This window comes from Microtus pennsylvanicus, chromosome 1, assembly GCF_037038515.1.
Source record: "Microtus pennsylvanicus isolate mMicPen1 chromosome 1, mMicPen1.hap1, whole genome shotgun sequence".
In the NCBI taxonomy this organism is placed as follows: domain Eukaryota; kingdom Metazoa; phylum Chordata; class Mammalia; order Rodentia; family Cricetidae; genus Microtus; species Microtus pennsylvanicus.
This window is the reverse complement of record NC_134579.1, coordinates 62947799-62972159: the sequence shown is the minus strand read 5'-3', so window position 1 is coordinate 62972159 and position 24361 is coordinate 62947799. Positions and strand designations below refer to the sequence as shown.

The following is a 24361-nucleotide window of genomic DNA, read 5'->3' as shown; positions in this document are numbered from 1 at the left end:
ATGTCCTGGAACTCACTCTGTAGACCAGGCTGACCTCAAACTCAGAGATCTGCCTGCCTTTAACTCCCTAGAGCTGGATTTAAAGGCATGCGCCCCCACGCCTGGCAGAAAATCTATTGAGACTTTTAAATATTTATTCTTTGATGTTATTCTGACAAAAAGTGGAAATTTAAGAAAAGAAAAAATGGACATGAAAATTTATTTCTAGCTCTCAAAGAACAAAATTATTCAGTCATGAAATACAGCAGTTAAGAGCAAAGAACAGTTATGTGGGATTAAATTAAAAATAGAAGGCAATATGAAATTTGAAGACAAAACAGAAATGTTACTTTTTACTCAACTCAATTTCCACCTATCAAAAGAGAAAAACAATAAATAAATAAAAAAGTGACTACTTTCCAACCAAAAATTTTGAAGACCAATTATTTGCTTTGCTTTTTGATACAGAATGAACATGTTTGACAAGGTTACCGTGTATTTTCTTCTGCTCTTTGGGTAATATAGAATACAGCAAATGAGAAAGACTTGAGTTCTTTCAAGGAGCAGGCCAGTGCTTGACTCTGCTCCTGAATGCCACATCATCTAACCCAGCATCTTTGCCGGAGAGGTCAGCGAATGTACAGCATGTTTGGATTTTCCTTACACATGCTACACTACAGAAAAACCACTAAACTATCTATCACAGGCACAAGGGCGGCCAGGAAGACCAATCTGTTTTGTATAGTGCTATGAAATTCTGTTAGAAAAACCAAAAAGAAGCGTTTAATTGGATTTTAGCAATAATTAATTTTTAAATTATGCAGTAATGTCAAATAGCAGCCTAGATTCTTTCTGTTTTTATTGGAACTAGGGATCAGCTCGGAGCTTTGTGTGTGCTAGGTAAGTGATTCATCACTGAGCTACAGCTCCAGTCCCATTAACTACAGTCTGAAGCTACATTAGAAACAGTCTAAGTGCAGGACAGGGTGGTGCATACCTTTAATCCTATTACTTGGAAGGCAGAGGCAGGGGAATCTCTGAGTGAGATCAGCCTCATCTACCTATGTTCTAAGCTAGCCAGGCCTATACAGAGAGACCCTATGTAAAAAAAGAAAATAACAATTACATTTGCCCATGTGACGGTGTGTGTGTGTGTACGTGTGCGCACATACATATTCAGAGGTCAGATAACAACATGCAGGAGTCAGTACTCTCAAATCCTACTGGCTAGGCTTGGCAGAAAATGGCCTTAGCGGCTGCTGGCAACCCCATAACACTTTGACAGTTTACTTACTACAGATCTCAATACACTTCAAACATTTTCATATTCAAAACCAGATGACCAAGGTCTGATAAGGTGTAAACATGTTCTGGTAAGAACACAGTGTATACACATGAACCCATGAGAAATACTTCTAGGCAGCTTAAAGTTGCCTGTCAAAGGCAAAGCCTGTTTAGGACTGGTGGTCACTAGAGACATTTCAAGCAGCTAAATATTTTATGTTGAAGGGAAGAAGGCTCCTACTTTGTTCCAGGAACTCAATACATGACGGCAAAGCTGTGCCAGTCACGGTGTGGAACGCTGCAGTCACTTTTTACTATTCTAGGTAGGATAAAGTGTTCTGTAAAAGCAGCAAAAGGAACAAGAGAGATAGATACAATTGGGCCTACCACAAAGTAAGACAATAAATAAGGAAGGGACAGTTCCTAACAACACTAGAGGACTACTAAAGTAGGTTCAATGGGGTTTCCTACTCTAAGAGATGACAAAAGAGAGGGATACAGAGGCAATTATTAAAAAAATATGAATCTCAAGTCATACAATTGTCTTTTAACAGGATCTCAACATTTTAATTTAAAATTAACTAATAAATCACAATTCTATATTGCTTTAAAGATTATTTTGTTTAAAAATGACACATCTCAAAATTAACCATTACTATTAAACTATTACAGGTTAGTTTGTCCAGGTCAGGAGAGAATAAACAACAGTGCAGCTCCCTTAACCTCGGAGTCATGTGTGAATGACAAAGTCCGTCGCCAGCAATGGACATCCAAGTAACCATCCAAGAAATTGTAAATACAAACCCCAAACTGCTTCTGTTGAGGGAAAAGCCCTTGTGGAGTCACAGCGTACGGCGGGGGCATTGGCACGTGTCCCCTGTGGTCTCTAAGACAGGATGGAGTGCCTTCTTGAGCAGTCATGGGACAGATGACCAGTTCCATCATCTCGCTGGCTTTCTACTTTGTCGGCAGCATCACCATTATCATCTACCCAGACAACTGTTTACAAACAATGCTCACATCTGCAACTCAAGAGACACTGCAGCTTCCCAACAGAAATATACAGTTGTTTCTGTAATTTAGTGATAGCTGTAGAAGGCCAAATGCAGTCCAGAGAGAAAGGCAATCACAAGGACAACAGGACATTAAGTGCTCTAGTATGGAGTTTCACTGAAGACCTTTCTGCTATGAAGACCCCAGAGACCTCAATAGGAAATGAAACTCTGACCCTTTCCCCAAGTGTCCCAAAGAGCACACCTATTTACTCATGATTCGTACTGTGCAGAATGGCAAGCATGTGTCAAGTTCTTTTGAAAGGGAATGGCAGGGACAGGTGCCTGAACCAACCACAGAACTTCCTCTTCTGTGGCCCCAGGAACGCAGAATAGACAATTTCCTCCTCCACAGGCAAAACAACAAAGCAATAAGGAGAAGCAGAGAGAAAAGACAGGAAGGGGAGGGCAGGCTAAGAGCTAACGCTACAGGTCACAGACCTCTCATTAAATCTTTAGAATAACAAGTATCACTATCAATATGCACATTGCAGTCTCTTTCTCCAGTTTTTTACATGAATATTCACTTGGAAAAACAAAAACTAAACTACCCCAACACCATGTACTCTGCTATTTCATCGCTCGCAATAAAACATAATGGGTTGGGAGCACTGTAAACCAGATGAATCTTTACAGTTTACTGCCATGAGCCTCATCTCTACAACACTGCCATCTCATTTCTACAACTAGCCTAGAATACCAAGGTTCAAATCCCTCTTGCTTTCTGCTACTCCCAAATATTTTTCCTTTTAAAGAGGAAAATAGTTCTTAAGTTTTAAATTCTGAAAATTCAATGGTTGTTACTTGCCCGGGTGTAAGCGAAATAATTTGAACAAAACCCGATACGTAAAATCGCAACATATACAGACACTCATTCCCAAGGGAACAAAAGGGAAGGGACCGGCACCAAAGGCATGCAGTCCAAACGGAAGAACAAATCACTTTGGTTCCTAAAGCCAAATCTGAGGAGAAACAGGCAGAAAAGACAAAAATGGTAAGAACATACAGTCAGTGGAGTCTTTCTCTGTATCAATGATTTAGTTATAAATATAGATTATTAGTCCTTTCTATACATGTAACAAATGTCAAACTCATTACCATGAAACTTCTAAAGCTGACTCTTTCACATTTGTTAAAAAAGGTAAAAATCACATACTTTCCCCTTCAGTTTAAGCTCTAGGCTGAAATACATGTACAACGCTGGTCCTAACTTCTATAAAAAGTCACAACATGTCAAGCTCTTTGGCCAATATAAAGAGCTACATAATTTCTGTCACACTTGCCTTCAATTTAGGCAACAACTCCAGAGGATCAGATCAGAGGAAGGGAAGGCTACAAAGGGGAGGTGAGACCAGCAGATTAAGAAATACTCAGAAAAACTCGAATCTGACATTCAAGTATGGAAGTATCCCAAAGGAGACAACAGACAGGATCTACTGCAGTGGCACAGCACGTACGTGCACAGCAAGCGCTGTCTGCTGAAATGGAAGGCTAGCGAGGCAGTCCACAATTCCTTTTGGACCCTAAAGCAGGGGCTCATCTGGAAGTCATAATTCTCTTACTGTAATTTTTTTCTTGGTCATCTTTAGAAAATAGAAGTTGGCTTGTTTTTCTCCTTGTGATGCAGACTGTCTCTTTACATCTCTCAGAGTAACAATTTCATGTTTTAAAAAACTTCTTTTAGAAAATGGATAAAAGAATACAAGGCCTCAGTGATGGCGTTAGCGGTTACTCTTCATGGCTTCTTTAGCTGCCAGGATCAGTGGCGTCAAGCTAGATAATGGTTTGGCCAGTTTCAGGAACGGATGCTGCCAAATGGAGGGGAGAAAGAAAATATAGAAATGTTACACATTTAGAAACTGAAGCCCCAAATTATCCATGGATCACTGTTTATTAAACAAAACATGTACTTTGATTCCTAAAATTCTTACAGTCAGGACATCACTTTTACAGCTCCAAGGAGAACTGGTTTGTGTGTGTGGCATGAGCTTGTACGCTGTTTTCATATTTGTGTGTAAGTGTGGAGGCCAGAAGTCAATGTCAGGAGCCCTTCTCTATCACTTTTCCTTGTGCCTTTCACTGACCCTGGTGTCCACTGATTGGCTAAACTGGCCAAACATCCAAGGATCTGTCTGTTTCCCCAACACTAGAGTGTATAGACACATATATGTGTATAGATACCATATATAGTATATAGACATGCAGTGCATAGACACACATAGTTCATAAACATATATAATGTATAGGCATCATACAAAGTATATAGACATGTATAGCATATAGACATATGTGTTGTACAGATACATGTAGTGTATAGCCATATAGCATACATATATATTGTACAGACTTCAGTGTATATATAGTATATAGACGAATGTATAGACATATAGCATATAGACACATAGTGCATAGACATCATATATAGTATCTAGACTGATACAGTACAATATAATGTATAGACATACACAGTACACAGATATATAATGTATAGACACTATAGTGCCTAGACATGTCATGTATAAATAGCATATACAGTATATAGATGACATAGTGTATAGACACATATAATGTATAGATATATAGTGTACAGACATACACAGCTACACCTGGCTTCTTGGATGTGTACTAGAGATCAAAACTCATGCTTGGGTTTTATAAGGGACATTTCCCCAGCCCTGGCTTTGGTTTTTGAGCTGTAACTTATCCTGGCTTCAAACTCACAGCAATCTTTGCCTACTAAGAAGTTACTCTGCTTCTTTCTTCTCTTTTCAGCTTTTAAAGACAAGGTGTCTCTGTGAAGCCCTGGCTGTCCTCTAACTCAGAGATCCTCTGAGTGCTGGGATTAAAGGTGTGAACTATAATGCCTAGACTCTTTCCCCCCCTTTCTTTAATTACATTTATTTAGTGTGAGACTCTGTGTGTGTGAGACTCGTGTGTGTGTGTGTGTGTGTGTGTGTCTAGAGATTGAACTTAGGTATTCAGGCTTGGTGCAAAGCACTTTCACTCAGTAAGCTACTTTACCAACCCCCAGTACGTTTTCCTAATTGCATAACATCTAAAGATTTAAGGGGCCAGGAGTATACTCAGAAGGCAGAGTGCCTGCCTTCCATGCAGAAAGTCCTGGCCAGGTTCAATCCCTAGCTGCACAGGCAGATGGTGGTTCATCTCTGTGATTTCAGTACTTGGTAGGCAAGATCAGTCTCCATCTTCAACAACATTGGCGAGCTGTAGGCCTGGCTGGGCCACACAGAAATGAATAAGAAATAAAATAGTTCTACAGAGTTAAGACCCATAAATATACTCGTAACAGCACTGAACAGGTCCAAGACTTGATACTATGATTAAAAATTATGCAACTAAAAATTGTTTTTTTAATGGAGGAAGAGATGATTCAGCAGGTAAAGGCACTTGCCGGCAAGTCTGACGATCTGTACCCCATCCCTGAGACCTACTTGGTGGAAGGAAAGAACCGACTCTTGCTAGTTTTTTCTGACCTCCATAATGTCTGTTCACATACACAAATGCACACACACGTTTTTGTTTTGTTTTTCGAGACAGAGTTTCTCTGTATAGCCCTGGCTATCCAGGACCTCATTCTGTAGATCAGGATGGCCTCAAACTCAGAGATCCGTCTGACTCTGCCTCCCAAGTCCTGGGAGTAAAGGTGTGTGCCACTACTGCCTGGCCACCACAATTAAGTTTTTTTTTTAAAAATATTTATTTATTATGTATACAATACTCTGTCTGTATGCCCGAAGGCCAGAAGAGGGCACCAGACCCCATTACAGATGGTTGTGAGCAACCATGTGGTTGCTGGGAATTGAACTCAAGACCTTTGGAAGAGCAGGCAACGCTCTTAACCACTGAGCCATCTCTCCAGCCCCCCACAATTAAGTTTTTTTAAAAAAAAAATTATTGCTAGAAACGAAAGCCTAAAATAAAGCAACTGCCGGGCATGTGGCAAGTGAAAAGGGAAGCATCAGCACTAGAAAGTTCATCCTCCAAAAGTTACCTTCACCAAATTTACCTGTAACAGTTCTTTGGCTGAACCCCTTTTCTCCACATCCATCTCCAAACACCGGTTTAAGAAATCCCGAAATATTGGAGAAAGTTTTTCTGGATTCTGAAGTTCAGGAGTTCCATTTGTTGCTATCAGGTACAAAGCCTAAAAAATAAAACATTTTGGCATATTAAAGCCACTCACAAAATGATAGTACATTGAGTTTCATACTCTGGCCTCTGCCATCCTGTGCTCCCCGGTGGCAAGCTGCCTTCTTTCCCACAACTCAGGAACCAGAGGCTAATCTGAGACCTTCACCACCTACCTCCTAACTCATGCTCTGACGGTGCAAGGGTCTTTGTTTCAACACCCAGGGACTTCAGGCAACTCCTCCCTCCTCCTTCACTATAGCTCTTTACATGGCGATCTCTCATGTGACTCCTGTCCTAACCTGTGGTGATTTCAGCAGCCACCGAGAAGCATGTTGCAGTCCCTCATCTTTCCCCCCCTGATGCTTCCTTAGATGCATGCTATGGGCACACCTTCCAGGACTACTGACTGCAGTAACTGGTTTACTCTGCAGCTCTTTTTTTTTTTTTCCTTTCTAGACAGGGTTTGTCTATAACAGTCCTGGCTGTCCTGGAACTTACTGAGATCTACCTGTCTCTGCCTCCTAAGTGCTGGGATTGAAAGTATGTGCCACCATCACCTGGCTACAGCTCATCTTTTTCACTCTTAGTACCCCAATGCCAGTGACTCTGTGACAACACCAAGTCCCAGGTCTCTGATCTTCCCAGTGTTCATCATTTCCTGTTGTGTGGGGATAGAATCCAGGGCCTCATGCTTGAAAAGCACTTTGCTGTCAAGGCCAGCCTGGTCTAAAGTTGAGGACAGCTAGGGTTGTTACACAGAGAAACCACTTTTTAAAAATATTTATTTATTTATTATGCATACAATGTTCTGTCTGTGTGTATGCCTGTAGACCAGAAGAGGGTGCCAGACCTCATTACAGATGGTTGTGAGCCACAATGTGGTTGCTGGGAATTGAACTCAGGACCTTTGGAAGAGCAGGCAATGCTTGTAACTGCTGAGCCATCGCTCCATCCCCTGAGAAACCACTTTGTAAAAGCAAAAAGAAAAAACCATTTTGGCTGACATCCCTTAAAACTGACATCTGTTTAAACTGGGCATGGAATCTTCCTATGGGACAATGGTCTGTACTTTGTCACTTGTATTTTATTTTATTTTTTTATATTTATTTATTTATCTATCTATTTATTTATTTATTATGTATACAATATTCTGTCTGTGTGTATGCCTGAAGGCCAGAAGAGGGCACCAGACCCCATTACAGATGGTTGTGAGCCACCATGTGGTTGCTGGGAATTTAACTCAGGACCTTTGGAAGAGCAGGCAATGCTCTTAACCTCTGAGCCATCTCTCCAGCCCTGTCACTTGTATTTTAAATAAACACTGATTAGCCAGTAGCCAGGCAGGAAGTATAGGCGGGGCGACCAGGCAGGAAGTAGAGCGTGGCAATGAGAATTTTGGGAAGAGGGAAATTTTAGTCTACAGTCATCACCCAGAGAGAGGAAGCCAGACACAGAGCAAGGAAGATGTGACTGCTTTGCCGAAAAAGGTACCAAGGCATGTGGCTATCACAGACAAGAATTATGGTCTAATCTAAGTTATAAGAGTTAATAAGAAGCCTGAGCTAATGGGCCAATCAGTTTATGACTAATGTAGACATTTGTGTACTTATTTGGGACTAAACGGCTGTGGGACCTGGTGGGACAGAGATATCAGTCAACAGATCTCAGCATTCCAAATGAAGAGGCAGGAGGCTTACATGGTCTATGCACAGCAAGCTCTAGGCCAGGCTGAGCTTACAGTGCCTCAGCCCCAAGCACACAAAGAAAAAACCCAAATAAGGTAAAAATACCACTTACTAACTCCTATAGGTTCGTAGTGTTCCCAATCAAGAGTCTTTCAAGCAAGGTTCCCCTACTCCATTTATTCTCCTTCTTTTTGTTTACTTTCTGGGGGGTGAGATGGGGAGGGCGGCTAGAGACAGTTTCTCTGTGTAGCCCTGACTATCTTAGAACTCACTCTATAGACCAGACTGGCTCAAACTCACAGAGACCTGCCTGCCTTTGCCTCATCAGTGCTAGAATTAAAGGTGCTCCACCACCAATTGGCTATTCTCCTTTTCTTATTCCAGGATATATTTCATTTCCCATGACTAGATCAGTGTTAATTTTATTGTGGCACAGCAAAGGTTCACACTAAAAAATAACCCCACTCACCTGTCACTCTCTCTCTCTTTAAATTTTACTATATGTTTCATGTGTATGGTTATTTTGTCTGTATATCATGCGACTGGATGTTGTAGCTCCTGAAACTAGTTACAGATGGTTGTGAATTGCCATGTGAGTGTTAGAAACCTAATCCTGGTCCTCTGTAAAAACAGCCAGTGCTCTTAACTGAGCATCTCTCCTGACCCTCCCCTTTTCTCTTGAGACAGCATCTTGGCTTTGTAGCTCTGGCTACTCACTATGTAGATGAAAATGGCTTCAAACTTGTGGCTATCCTCCTGCTTCAGCCTCTTGATGCCACATTATAGGCCTGAGAGCTACTGTTAGGAAATTTGAAGGGAGGAAACAGTGGTAGAATCCATCCCTCAGCTCCTAGAATACTCAGCTCAGTCTATTCATTTGTTGGAATACAGATTTTAACTTTACCATTTAGGCATCTTACCTCAGAGATCTAACTTTTCTCATCTTTGGGACATAGCAGCCAAGGTTCATTGGTGATAACCTTGCTATATCCAGAATACCTAATGTGTAGGAAAAGGCACCTAATGGGCTGGGGATATGGCTCAACTAATAGTGCGTTTAGCATGCATGATGCCATGGGTCCAGTTCTCCACAGCACATAAAACTGGGTGGTTGGTACACTTCTGCATGTCCAGTGTTTTCCAGAGGCAGGAAAATCAGAAATTCAGTCATCCTCAGCTACAAAGCACTCTCTACACACAACAACAAAGAAAAAACCAACTATCTAAGGTTTTTCAGCTCTGCAGAAAAGCGATTACATTCACATAGACAAAACTGTTTGACTCACTACCCAAAATCTACAAACTTTTGAACTCTACACTTTAATTCAGAGGCAATATAATTTTTAGATACAGGAAAAGAGATTATATCTCACCAACCATATTCTAAATTCTTTTCCAATGGTTGACACAAACAAGTACATAGTATGTTTTGAAGAAAAGTACTTCTTCCTTGGCCTAAGTGATGACACCAGGTAAAGACACTTGCTGCCTAGTCTGACAGCCTAAGAGTTAAGGGGAGAAGCCATCCCCACAAGTTGTCCTCTGACCTTCAACATGCTATGGCACATATGTGCCCCTTCCACACAAACAAACAAACAAACAAACAAACAAACAAACAAACAAACAAACAAACAAATGTAGAGCCCTTTTAAAGAAGGGAAGCACAGTGTTTTCTTACAGTAAAGCTAGTGTTTCATTAGTCTTACCCGCAGAGGATTTTCATTGAGGTATGGCGGCTCTCCTTCAACCATCTCGATAGCCATGATGCCCAGAGACCATATATCAACTTTGGGGCCATAGGCTTTTCGTGTAACCACCTCTGGTGCCATCCAGTACGGCGTTCCAACCATAGTACTGCGTTTGCTTTGCTCAGGGGTGATCTGGGCACAGAAGCCAAAGTCAGCTACAGAAGAAAGCAGAGTACCAGGGTTAATGGTATCAAAGGATGCTTCATCAGTTCACGCCAGCAGACATGGCTGCATCCCATCACCCACCCCTTCTCTGGAAAGAATGTGAAAATGAAGGACAGTGAGTTCAAAATTTGAGGACGTTACTTACTAGTAATTTTCACATTTACTTTTGACAACAAAGTACACATTATCAGGTATTTTCTTCTTAATAACTAATTCTATTTTAAAGAATTGAAATTGAAAGTGGTAAAAAAGATATCCAAAAAAAGAAAAGAAAATAGAAAAAGAAAGAAAAAAAATTATCCAAGGTGAACTATAAAACTAAATGCAGCGAGCCAGAAACTGGTGGTGTACGCCTTTAAACCCAGCACTCAGGAGGCAGGCAGGTAGATCTCACTGAGTTTCAGGACAGTCAGGGCTACAGAGAGAAACCCTGTCTCAAAAATCCAAACCAAATAAACAAACCCAAAAACCTAAACACAATGATTAAATCTAGCAATGTTCAGGACATGGAAACTGAATTAATTTCTTTTTTCCTTCCCTCCCTTCTTTCTTCTTTTTATTTTGTTTTATTTTTTTGAGACAGGGTTTCTCTGGGAAACAGCTCTGGCTGTCCTGGAATTCACTCTATAGACCAACTTGGCTGCTAATTCACAGTGATCTGCCTGTCTCCGCCTACTGAGTGATGGGATTAGAGGTGTGTGCATCACCACTGCCCGGTACAGGTTGCTGTTTTTTAATAGTTTCTTTGAACATTTATTTGAGTATGCGGGGTGCATGTGTCACAGAACACGTGGGAGTTCAGAGGACAATTTTTTTTAAAAAGATTTATTTATTTATTATGTATACAATGTTCTGTCTGCATGTGTACCTACATGCCAGAAGAGGGCACCAGATCTCATTACAGATGGTTGTGAGCCACCATGTGGTTGCTGGGAATTGAACTCAGGACCTCTGGAAGGAAAGTCAGTGCTCTTAACCTCTGAGCCATCTCTCCAGCCCCAGAGGACAATTTTCATGAGTTTGTTTTCTCTCAACATGTGGGTTCTAGGAACCAAACTCAGGTTGCCAGGCTTGACAGCAGACACCTTTACTGACTGAACCACCTGGCCAGCAAGAATTTTAAAGAACAGCTAAAGCTGGAATTATTATGCATCCAACTCAGCAGAAGGCCTAGAAAAAGAGCATACTTAACTGTAACTGCACAGGAAAGGTGCTCCAACTGTCTCATTTACGTTCAAGGAACAAGATACTTACTGTAGTACCTGATATTACACTAGCTGGGATGAGAATTTATAATTCTTTTCTTTCCTTCTGTTGTTAAAACTATTCTTTTTTTTTTTTAAAGTTTAAGCTACTGCTTTATTTTTTTTTTTAATATTTATTTATTTATACAATATTCTGTCTGTATGCCTGAAGGCCAGAAGAGGGCGCCAGACCTCTTTACAGATGGCTGTGAGCCACCATGTGGTTGCTGGGAATTGAACTCAGGACCTTTGGAAGAGCAGGCAATGCTCTTAACCACTGAGCCATCTCTCCAGCCCAAAACTATTCTTTTAATAAGGTTAAACCTTATTTTTTAGGTTTTATTCAGACAGGGTTTCATATAGCCTAGGCTGGCTTTGAACACAAAAAAGGTAGTCAGGAATGACCTTGAAAGCTAGTCACAGTGGCACACGCCTTTTAATCCCAGGAAGCAGAGGCAGGTACATCTCTGTGAGTTTGAGGCTAGTCTGGCTTACACAGTGAGTGCCAGGACAGACAGAACTACATAGTGAGTCCCTGTCTCAAAACAAAAACAAAAATAACAAGAAAACAAAACTTCCCCTAAAATGACCCTGAATTTGTGAGCCTCCTATAACTCAGCCTTCCGATTGCTGAGATTGCAGTATGTGCTACCATGTCTATTGGCATCCACTGACTGTGAACTTGTGACCCTTAGACTTTAATTTTACTTCGTATAAAAAATATGAGCGAGGTTGGGCACTGGTGGTGCACGCCTTTAATCCCAGCACTTGGGAGGCAGAGACAGGCAGATCTCTGAGTTCAAGAAGGAGTACGCCACCGCAGTTCAGCCCAGGAGACCTAAATCTTGTCACCCTGAGGTCAAGGTCACACAAGGTCTTTTTCTGGTCAGACAGTCTCCAAACATTCCCTGAGGGTGAAGGGGCAGGCTGAGAAAACACTCCAAAAAATTATACCCAGTCACATTTCCTACAGAGAAGAATCCTATCAGGGTAGCCCAGACAACAATCCTCTGGATATCACTTTGTTTTATTTTAATTTTCAAAAATAATTTCCAACATTAGTATTTCTCTTATTGTTCATATGAAACAAAACGAAACAAAGGGACACAAAGTGATTTGCTCAAAATACTCATCAAGCAGTAGGTCTGCTATGAACACAAGTTGCTGGGTTCACAAGGCACATTTAACAAGCCACCCCCCTTCACAGCCAATCACAGATACATTGAAATGTCACTTCATTGCTACTCACTAAGTTTAACTGAGCCTTCCATTCCCAAAAGCACATTGTCACTTTTGATGTCTCTGTGGATCACTTGATTAGCATGTAAAAACTCCAAGGCCTGTAAACACTGAACAGAGAAAACACCTATCAATGAAACGACCCAACAAGTCCAAGAGAGGTCACGCACAGTGTGAGGGTAGGCACACTGCTCTGCCTGGTAGAAGCCCTCCAAGATTTAACATTGGGAGAGAAAAGATGTCCTTTCACCTGCAAAGAAAGAAAAACAAACAAAAAACTACAGCTTTGGCTGTGCATGATATATCTAACATGCCTGTATCTCAGCACTGGGAGGCTGAGGGAGGAGAAGGGAGAGCTCCAGGACAGCCCAAATTGGGCTGTACAAAGCAACACTGTTTTAAAAAAAACAACAAGAAAAGCAGCTAGGCATTGGTGGTGCAGGCCCTTAATCCCAGCACTCAGGAAGCAGATAGGTGGATCTCTGAATTTTGAGTTCATCCTGGTCTACAGAAAATTCCAGGACAGCTACGTCTACACAGAGTAACTCTGTCTCTGACGAATGAATGAACGAACGAACAAATAAATAAATAGCCTCAAAAAAGAAAAATTGTCTCCCATTGTCTGCCCTTGAACTCTACTGTGTAGCAGAGAATGTTCAGAGCTCCTGATCCCCCTGCCTCTACTTCCACAGTGCTGGGATTACAGAGATGGGTTATTATTCCAGGCATATTAAATAATGTCTCATCTATTTTCCTGAGGGGTAGGTGGACAGGATAGGGTTTTTGTTCTGTATCCCATGCTGGCTCTGAGCTCCTAGTAACCCTGTTGCCTCAGCCTCACAAAGTGCTAGGACTACAGGTACAAGTCACCATACCTGGAGGCTTTCTCCCCACTGATTTTTTTTTTGCATTTTCTTTCTTTCTTTCTTTCTTTTCTTTTTTTCTTTTTTATTGAGAAAAAAAATTTCCGCCTCCTCCCAGCCTCCCACTCCTCTCCCTCTCCCCCCACTCCTCTCCCCCTCCCTCTCAAGGTCTGACTGCTCCCCACTGATTTTTTAATAACACTTTACTTTTTTTTGTGTGTGGAAAGGGTAGTTGTGCACCAGGTTTAGTGCTTTAGGAGGTCAGAAGAGGGAATGGGATCCCCTGAAGCTGGAGTTACAGGCAGTTGAAAGTTGCCAGACATGGCGCTAGAAACTAAACTCCAGTCCTCTGGAAGCTCAGGAAGCATTTGTAACTACTGTGCCATCTTCCCACTGGTTTTCAACACTTAGTCTTCAGTAGCTTTGCTTATAAAATGATGACTGGGCCTATTTAACTTCTAGGCCTTTTCAGGCTTAAACGCGTAAAGTTACACTGCACTTGGTAAGCACACAAAGGCTTTTGAGAAATTATCTTAACCTTAAGTGGATTGTGACCAGGCAGAGGCATGGAGGTCCCAGCATTTAGTCCCAGTCCTTAGGAGGCAGAGGAAGGAGGATTTTTATAAGGGAGGCAGAGCTACACAGTAAGACCTTCTCTCTCCTTTTCCTCCCTCCACATACACAGAGTAAATCTGTGATTATTCCCATTAGAACCATAGCTACCTCAAAGTCACAGACTAAGCAGTGAAGATTTGGGTAGTGTGGCCCTGTTCAGGGTTTCACTGAGGTCTAAGCTAATGTCCTCATGCTTTCATGGTGGAGTTTATATTAAACTATATCCACGGTCTGAGAAAAGGAGAGGGCAGTGGTAGGGTTCAGTGGCATAGCACTAGTATGCACAAGGCGCTGGGCTTCAATGCCAGCACCTCAAAAACAAAATAAAGAATCCTTAGTATAAAAAAGTAACTTTCTGGGGCTTAAGAGATGGCTTAGTGGTTGGGAGCACTGACTGCTCTTCCAAAGAACCTGGGCTCAATTCCCAGAAGCCACATAGCAGCTCACAATTGTCTGTAACTCCAAGATCCTACACCCTCATACAGACAACCATGCAGGGAAAAAAACCAATGGACATAAAAGTAAAAATAAATAAATAAACTTTCCTAATGCACTGAGTATAAAAGACAAAGTTTCTCCTTTCCTTAAACAGAAAATGAGATTTTCGGGGGATACAGAAATGACTCAGCCACTAAGAGGACTGGTGGCTTTTCCAGAGAGCTGGGGTTCACAGCAGGGCAACTGTAACTCCAGCCCCAGATGATCCAAAGCCCTCTCCTGGCCTCCTCAGGTACTGCATGCAAACCAACACCTAATATGCAGGCAAAACACCCATACACACAAAATAAATAATACCTCAAACAAAATAAAACCTGGTCCAGTGTTTTTAAATATAAAAGAAGACTGTAATTGTAAATATGAGAAAAATCAGTTGTATTTTTATTATTTCCATCAGACTGTAACAAAGTTTATGTACACACACACACACACACCCTTTTTGTTTTTGGTTTTTCAAGACAGGTTTCTCTGTAGCTTTGAAGCCTGTCCTGGAACTAGCTCTTGTAGACCAGGCTGACCTCAAACTCACAGAGATCCACCCGCCTGCCTCTGCCTCCCGAGTGCTAGGATTAAAGGTGTGTGCCCCCCTTCCAGTTTTATGCACCATTTATAGCAACTAAAAATCTTATCCCAAAGGAGACTGTAAATTGTAAATCTGAGAAATGTCAATTGTATTTTTATTATTCCCATCAGAGTAGAACAAACTTTATCTACCAATTATAACAATTAAAAATCTCAACTACTCTTTTTTTTGCTTTTTGAGACAGTGTCTCTCTGTATTCTTGGCTGCCCTGGAACTTGCTCTGTAGGCCATGTTGGCTTTGAACTCAGATCCTCTTGCCTCTCTGCTGGGATTAAAGGTGCATCACCATGCCTGATTATCAACTGCTCATTTGGGGAGAGGGGAGAGGTAGATCTATCTCAGTACACCTTAGTCAGTTTCTTGGGCAAGGAAAAAGGGTTGGAAAATATTTATACAAACTATCCTGGCACATAAGATCAAAGTGACTGGACAACAGAACTTCTAAAACTGTGAGATCAACCGAGAAGTTCTAGAAAAACCAATGAAACACAAATTTTTAAATTTTAGCCAGCTTTTCAGTGACCAGCATACCCTTTAAGGGATTATGCTATTTGGAACTATTACAGAGCTCAGCTGGTAGAGTACATGAAGTCGAACTCCAGCACTGCGTGACGCCTGGGCACAGTGGTGCACACGGTAATTCCAGCATTCAGAGGATCTCATCCAGGCCATCCTCCTGCACATTGTTTGAGGCCAGCAGGATTCACATGAGGCCCTGTCTTAACATTGCAGCTAGTTGATATTTTCTCAGAATAGTGTTTTAATCACCTTTGATACAAGCTGAAAAAGACCTCCTATATGCAATCTTTCCAGTTCACATTTGCATCAAATCACAGGGAGCCAACAGAGTCCTGTGAATTCAGCACAAACTCCCACAAGCTGTCCTGACTTCCATGTATGTGTCATGGTATGCACATGCCCACACATATGCATACACATACAGTAAAAATGTAATAAAACTTAAAAATATGTACGTAAATAACTAGTTTCTTCACTTTCAGTGGTCTTACTAAAGCCAGGGGCACTGCACAGATTTGTAAGCATAAACATTTTGATCTTGTTTGTAACATTGGTTCTAGATTCTACTACTGATTCACACATTTTTCAATGGTCTCCCATTCTCCTCTGGATCATAATCACACTGCTGAAGTCTGCCTGTGACTTCTATACCTTACAGGACCATGTCTTGTTCCCAAATTATCTTCCACAGGAAGGAAAGGGCTAAAGTTCTTTTTGTTTTTATTGGAGACAGAGTCTCATTCTGCATCCTGGTTGGTCTCAATTTATGGAGTTCTCCCTATGCACCCCCACATCCAGCAGGATTGAAGCTCTTATCTTGGATTAAATAACAGAAACAAACAAATAAACAAACCACAAAAAGTATACAGGGAAAAAGTCTCTACACACAAAAAAATTTTCTTTCTTCACCCTGGCTAAGTGCATACCCTAACATCAAAGGCTGCAAACCCACCTCTCTGCACACAGCTGCAATCTGTGCTTCGTCCATGCAGGTTTCTGTTACAACATCAGTGAGTGAGCCACCAGCAAGGTACTCCATCACCACAAACAACTCATCTCCTACCAGGTAACTGGAAACAAAAGAAAATACACGTGTTTTTACTTTTTTCTAAGAACATGGCTCTCTGTGTTGTGGAATTAAAATGCCAAAAACAATGTAATAAAACCAAAGAACCAACAGTTTGAGAACTAGGAAGAGCACTAGACAGGTACAACAACACAAATTAAGATGTTCTCAGCTGAGTGTGGTGTGCAGACCATTAACCCCAGCACTAGATCTCTGTGAGTTTGAGCCCAGCTTGGTCTACACAGTCAGTTTCTGAACAGCCAGAGCTATGTAGTGAGACCCTATCTGAAAAAAATCAAAAAAATGAAAAAAAAATTAAGAAGTCCTCATTCGGGTGAGGTAGTAGACATCTACAATCCCAACACTCAGGAAGCAGTTACCAAGATTGCCCTGAATGAGGCCAGAAGGGCTGGCTATATAGACTCTGTCTCAAACAAAACAAATGAAAGCCAGAAAAAAAGTTTTAAGATCATTTTAATGTTATAGCTTGCCTACATTGTTTGTTTGAGTGTATAAATCTGTTGTAGCAATTAGAATAGCCAAATATTGGCTGGGCGGTGGTGGCGTACGTCTTTAATCCCAGCACTTGGGAGGCAGAGGCAAGCGGATCTCTGTGAGTTCGAGGCCAGCCTGGTCTACACAGCTAGTTCCAGGACAGGTTCCAAAGCTACAGAGAAATCCTGTCTCAAAAAAACCAAAAAAAAAAAAAAAAAAAAACCAAAACACCCAAAAAATTCAATATAACAATCAATAAATAGAGAGAGAAAATTATTTCATTGAGGCAAGCTAGGCAGCCACTAAGGTAGGAGCTGCAAGTTCAAACACCCTCTCTCAAAAAACAAACAAAAAGAAAATATAAGATTCTCCCCCTTGTATGTTTGTGTGGGGTGAGGGAAAATGTTCAGTAACTCATCCAAGGTCACACAGATAGTTACTGACAAGAACAAAATCCTAAACCAAACAAATCAATGACCCCAAAGTTTAGGGTTTGTCTAAACTTTCATTCTATGTTGATGTGGAATAATATTTTATTTAAAATTTTTAAAAATTAATTTATGTATATGGGTGTCTTGCCTCCGTGTGTGTCTGTGCACCGAAGAACAGCCTAGAGGCAAGAGAAGGTGCTGGATCCCCTAGGACTAGAGTTAGAGACAATGTTAGCTGCCATGTGGGTGCTTGGAATTGAACCCAGGACCTCTGTAAGAGCAGCCAGTGCTCCTAAGCACTGAGTCATCTCTCCAGCTGGAGAATGAGAGGGGAAATCCTCATTCCAGAGGACCAGAGTTTGTTCCAACACCACACCAGTGGCTCATAGTGACTCTCTACTCCAGTCTTCGGTTCTGACACTCTTCTGGCCTCTCTAGGTACCATCGTGTGAAGTAGTGCACATAGACAAGCAGGCACACACATACACATAAATAAAAAGTTCTTAAAAGGAGATGGGATAATTGATATAATTATAATTTCAAAAAATAAAAAGAGATTCCAAAAAGCAAGCAAGGAAATGAACCTGAAAATTTTGTTTTTTTTAATACAGTCTTTACAAATAAGGATTAAAGTCTCATAATATATTATCTTTCCCCTATTCTAAGCAAATTTAAATACAGAAGAAAACCATCTTTAATCTATTATGTCTAATGCAACCTATACTATCATTCACTAGTTATCTAATAATGCTATAACCCCAGCTTCCAGGGACCAAAGCAGGCACATGGCAAGCCTGAGGCTTTCCTGGGTTATATAAAACAAAAACTGTACTCACAGTTTAAAAACTGTGTGGCTAGTCATCTCTGAGATCATAGCATGAATAACAGCCAGCCATTCCTTAGTGTCTCTGCTCTGCTCACTTCAATGAACACAGCACTGCCGGCCATCCTTCATGGACATGTCCTCTCGTTTGTCAAGGGAGGTCCTTTCAGAAAGGCCCTCGACTGCAGTGTACAGTTTTCACCTTTCTTCCCCTCCTCCTTTCGGCTTTCTTTTCAGCAGGGGCATCTCAATCTAAAATGCTATGCCTGTACCAAATAATGAAACTACAAATTTCTGGGTTTTTGCTTTTTTCTTTTGTTTTTTGAAGACAGTTAAGTACTAATTGTTAAATTTGTTTTGTGTGTTTTGCTTACGTGTATGCATGCATGCAGAGACTGGAAGAGAGAGGTGAATGCCCTAGAACCAGAGTCACAGGTGGGTATAAGCCATTACGTGGCAGCAAGGACTCTAAATTGCTCAGTCATCTCTCCAACCACAAATGCCCATATTTTTATCCCAATGTATGTTTTTCATTTTTATGTTTTAAGATTTATTTATGTAATTTATGTGTATGTTTGCCTCACTGAGCACTATGCACTATGTGAGTGTTAACAGAGGCTCAAAGAGGAAGTGGAGTCACAGGAAGTTGTAAGTTGCCATGTGGGTGTTGGGTATGTGCTCATGAAGAGCACGAGCTATGTCTTCAGCCTCCCTTTCTCATTTCTGACTTTCACTCACTCTCGTCTTCCAGTGCTGGAGTTACAGTCATGAATCACTACCCCGAGTTGATCTCAACTTTCAAGAAAATATTCGTATTTACCTGTCCAAGAAGTTGACTATGTTGGGATTCTTTAATTCTTTCATCACCAGAATTTCATTAATGATCAATTCCTTCTTTGGTTGTTTCTGTAAGTTAATCTGCTTAATAGCAACCTATAATAGAAACATATTTGAAACATCAAAACAGTATTCCTAATTGACAGAGTTACAAGCACCAATTAGCTAGTTATATATGTATACCTTACAGTGAGATTGTGACTTACTCATACATGATGTTTTTACATGTATACTGCCGAGCTACAATGTTTTGTGATATAGATTCTAAATTATATTTGAATTTGTATTTAAAACATTTTAAAATGAAATTGTTTGTTTTCTGCGTGTGGGCTCTGTGTTGGTGAGTGACTTCACCTGCTCAACTACCTCACTGACCCTAGATTAATGTCAGTCTATACAAGGAATTACTTTTTAAAAAAAATTCTAAACTAGCAAATATTTAAAAGTATTTCCTTATTCATGATCCTGTACAAATTCATCTTTTTTCCCCTAACATAATACTGTTGCTAATTATTATAAGAATTAGATCAATTCTTCTAATACATTACATTCTAGGGCCGAGGAGACAGCTCAGCTGCTAAAGCACTTCCAAGTACAAAGATCTCAGTTCCTTCCATCCCAAAACCTTTTGTGGTGGCATGTATCTATACATCCAGAGCTGGGGAAGTCCACATAGACAGATCCCCTGGTTCCCTGGTCAGCCAGCCTCACTTATTTGGTGAGGATAGCCTCTGGTTACTACACATTTATGTACAGATAAGCATATACACTCCATGACCCACAACATGGTTCTATTCATTATTCCTTCTCCCTACACAAATAGTCAACATGAAGACTAAACAGTAGCTACCTCTTGCCCCAGTGCTACATCAGTTGCAGTAAAAACTGTACCTGAAGCCCTGTAGGAAAAAAAAAAAAGAATAGAATTAAGTTCTTAAGTTACACCATTTACAGTATTCAAACACTTCAGGCTTTGAACAACTGAAAAAAGATTCAACATCTTAGACTAATACTCCTAAAACGAAAAGAGGGGAGAAAACAGTGAGGTGATCCTTGTGGCCAAAACTCAAACACAAATTTTTCAGACCTATAAAAATAAAAGGAAACCCTTGGGGCCCTGGTGTGCAATGGTTGCAAACAGCAGCCTCCTTGGTAGTGTACGCAGCCTGTTACCTGTATGGGTTGCCCTAAGGGACCTTGGAGACAATTTTCTGGCCACTTATTCAAGTCTGATCTCAATGCTGTCTCCAATGTAGGCTCCAGACAGGCATGCGTGGTACCTTTGGGAAGCCCCAGGGCACAGTGGCCAGAGTTCACATTGGCTAGGTCATCATGTCCATCCACACTAAGCTGCAGAATAAGGAACATGTGACTGAGGCTCTTCGTAGAGCCAAGTTCAAATTCCCTGGCCACCAGAAGATCCATATCCCAAAGAAATGGGGCTTTACTAAGTTTAATGCAGATGAATTTAAAGACATGGTTGCTGAGAAGTGACTCATTCCTGATGGCTGTGGGGTCAAATATATTCCTAATCGTGGTCCCCTGGACAAGTGGCGAGCCCTACACTCCTGAGGGCTTTCATGGTGCTCTCCTGTACCCTACCAAATCATGTTCAGTAATAAATCTCACATCCAGTCTGCTTAAAAAAATAAAAAAATAAAATAAAAGGAAAGAAGAAGAAAGGAGGGGGAAGGAGAGGAAGAGGAATAAGAGAAGAGGAGAAGGAGGAGGAAAAAGAAGAGGAAGAAGAAGTAGGAGAAGGAGAGGAGAAGCAGTAGTAGTAGAAAACAGCACATCCTCAAAAATCTCCTTCTATGCTTAAGTGGCAGGGCATGTTGGCACACACCTTTAATCTCAGCACTCTGCAATTTCAACACTCAATCTGTGACTGTCATTCCTAAGTATTATTCTTGTTCATTCATCACTATTACTGTGTAACTTATCAATTATGTAAAAACACAAAGGTAGGAAGCCTGAGATGTAGCTCAGTAGTAAAGCCTTGCCCAGCAGGCACAAGGCTTGAGTTATTCTCCAGCACTGAAAACAAATGGTGACTTTCTATTTTTTTGTTATTAAAATCAGTGTTAAATTAAGATTGGAAATAAGGGCTGGAGAGATGGTTCAGTGGTTAAGAGCACTGCCTGCCCCTCCAAAGGTCCTGAGTTCAGTTCCCAGCAACCACATGGTGGCCACAACCATCTGTAATGAGATCTGGTGCCTTCTTCAGGAATACATGCAGACAGAATATCCAGAATACTGTATACATAATAAATAAATCTAAAATAAAAAGATTGGAAATAAAACAGTAAGTAAATAAATAATAAATAAACTGTCTTTAAAATACATTATATATGTGCAATTTTTCTACCTCACCATCTATGGAAAATGATATACAGGAAAAAGCAATGAAAGCCACACATGGCGACACACACCTTTAGTCCTAGCACTGGGGAAGCTAAGGACAGACGATTACTAAGAATTGGATTATACAGTGAGTGTGGGATCAGCCTGGGCCACACAGGGAACTTTGTTGAAGATGACGATGATGGAGGAAGTGAAGAAGAGATAAGGGTCAGAGAGAGAGAAAGAGGGAGAGGGAGGACAGACAATACAAAGTTACTACTAATCAGTGCTGGATTACTTTTATTTTTATTTTTTTAATTTTAATTTAATTTTATTTTTTGGTTTTTCAAGACAGAATCTCTCTGTGTAGCAGCACTAGCTCTTCAGACCAGGCTGACCTCGAACTCACAGAGATCCACCTGCCTCTGCCTCCTGAGTGCTGGGATTAAAGGCGTGCGCCACCACTGCTCAGTCTATTTTCTGAGACAGGGTCAGGCTATGGGCTGGGCTCCAGTCTGTAACAATCTTGCCACAGCATCTCAAGTGATGGTGTTGCAAGTATGCATCATTATATCCCAATTAGAAGTACAGTTTCTATTTACACAATTTCCCAAGGTACCACCCAAAATAGTGAAGTGTTCAGTGTCAGAGGGTAGATTCTGTATATCCATGAGTACTGAGTATCGTATCAATAGAATCAAACTTACCCTTGTCCAATTTTTTCATATCTTGTGTATTTTTTCTTAGGATCACCTATGCTCACAATAGTTCCTATTTAAAACAAAAATTAGAAGTCAGTCAAGCAAACTAAATATAAATAAAATTTGATATTATTCCTTTTAATAACCTGCATTGATTATAAAAGTACTTTTCCATACACTAAGTTTCAAAATAATTTGCTTTAAACAATCAACACTAAAGAAAAATAAGCAGGGGCTAGAGAATTGTCTCAACAGTTAAAATCACAGGACCTGGGTTCAATTCCCAACACCTACATAGTGGCTTACATCCACCCATAACTCTAGTTCCAGGGGACGCAACATCCACTTCTGACCTCTGCTGGCACCAGGCATGCATGCAGTGCATATACACATATATAGGCAAAACACTTAATATACATAAAATTTTGAAGTTGAAAAGAAATTAAGAAAAATAAGCAATAAAAAGTGGTGGCACACTTTTCCATCCGGTTGGACTTTTTTTTTTTTTTGTATTTTGAGACAAAGTTTCTCTATGTAGCCCTGGCTGTTCTGGAACTCACTCTGTAGACCAGGCAGGTTGATACCCCTGCCTCTGCTTCCTAAGTGCTGGGATAAAAGGCATGCACCACCATTGCCCAGCCATCTTCTACCTTTTAATATACTTAAAAAAACTAAATGTTTTGGAAAAAAAAACTTCAATATATTAGGAAATAAATACTAAATTCAAGAAATTAGAAAAAATAATTGAAACTCATATTTACTATTAAAACTGGAGAAAATATCTCAGCACTGTCAGCTGCTCAAGGCAATACATGAATACATGAAGCAAAGTTATAATCTACCTAAGTACTCTACCTCTAAGCTATAAAACACAAAGCCAAGACCCACAGTAAGATACCGAAAAAAGATCTGCAGCAAAAGAGGGGCGAGACAACTAGAGGTCATGACTAAATGCTGGCAACCACCGTTCTGGTTTATTGTTTCAAAGTAGCAGCTTTCCTAAGAAGGATTATTATGTATTTCTATAGAATGCCACGGTAAAAGCAGGTTCATACTTAAAGGGAATAAAAATAATAACTAGAGCACATCCATGATTTAAACACTATCTACCCAGAGTCTTTCCTTGAGGACTCCCTCCCCACAGGTCTGTGCTATTGGAAGCTGCTATAGATTTGTGAACAGATATTATTGTTACCTTGCTGACACATATTACAGAAGGTCGTGTTCTTTAGGAACAATTTTATGTTTCTTTTTTGTTTAGTGTGTATGTATATGCATGGGTGCACGCTTAAGTCTCCACAAAAGGAGGTCAGAAAACTTGGGGAGTCGGCTCTTTCCTTTCTCCATGTGGATCCTAGACGTTGGACTGAGTCATCAGGCTTGACGGCAAGTGCCCTTTTATAGGTTTGTATTGAGAAGCTATATGCAACCCTCTGACAGAGTCAAGCTATGTCCTTTGGATGTGGCTGGCAGGGACCAAGGGTTTTGCATACACTAAGCAAGTGCTTCCCCCAGGCAACAACTATCCCCAGCTCCGAGACAAATGTTTTTAAGGAAATAAAGTATAGTCTGCATACTTAATTTCTCCATAATCTCTTCATCTGTCATCTTGGCTTTCTTCTTCTGTTTGTCTGAAGACTTGGCACCACCATCAACATTAGAATCACCAACTGGAGCAGGAATAGGGTCAATGACAGACCGTGTGTAAATCTGCAAAGAAATAGTTCATTGCTGAGACTTGAGAGAAAACATTATCACATGGTCTTAGTAGCAGAAAATGCATCCTTTGGACCTTTTTTTTTTTTTTTTGCTTAGCAAAACTAAGTTATTTTTCCCACTGTTTGGAAGAATGGGACAGTATATTCACACAAGAAACACATGGGGGCTGGAGAGATGGCTCAGCGGTTAAGAGCACTGCCTGCTCTTCCAATTCCCAGCAACCACATGGTGGCTCACAACCATCTGTAAAGGGGTCTGGTGCCCTCTTCTGGCCTGCAGGCATACAGACAGACAGAATATTTTATACATAATAAATAATT

At 40.7% G+C, this 24361-nt stretch overlaps 1 protein-coding gene and 1 pseudogene across 2 annotated transcripts in view; one reads left to right on the top strand and one right to left on the bottom strand.

Annotated features, from left to right (window-relative positions):
• Window positions 1-1803: 1803 nt before the first annotated feature.
• Pak2 (p21 (RAC1) activated kinase 2) overlaps window positions 1804-24361 on the bottom strand; it is a 64154-nt gene continuing 41596 nt past the window's right edge. For both annotated transcript variants that reach the window (XM_075967079.1, XM_075967089.1), the window contains exons 7-15: window positions 23900-24032; window positions 22329-22392; window positions 20129-20177; window positions 19262-19374; window positions 16579-16696; window positions 12559-12658; window positions 9859-10055; window positions 6343-6480; window positions 1804-4123 (exon numbers count right to left, since the gene is read on the bottom strand). In XM_075967079.1, coding sequence (XP_075823194.1) covers window positions 4037-4123; window positions 6343-6480; window positions 9859-10055; window positions 12559-12658; window positions 16579-16696; window positions 19262-19374; window positions 20129-20177; window positions 22329-22392; window positions 23900-24032 — 999 coding nt within the window. In that variant the 3' untranslated portion in view covers window positions 1804-4036. The remainder of the gene's footprint in view (window positions 4124-6342; window positions 6481-9858; window positions 10056-12558; window positions 12659-16578; window positions 16697-19261; window positions 19375-20128; window positions 20178-22328; window positions 22393-23899; window positions 24033-24361) is intronic.
• On the top strand, window positions 20366-20487 carry LOC142842815 (small nucleolar RNA SNORA70; annotated as a pseudogene).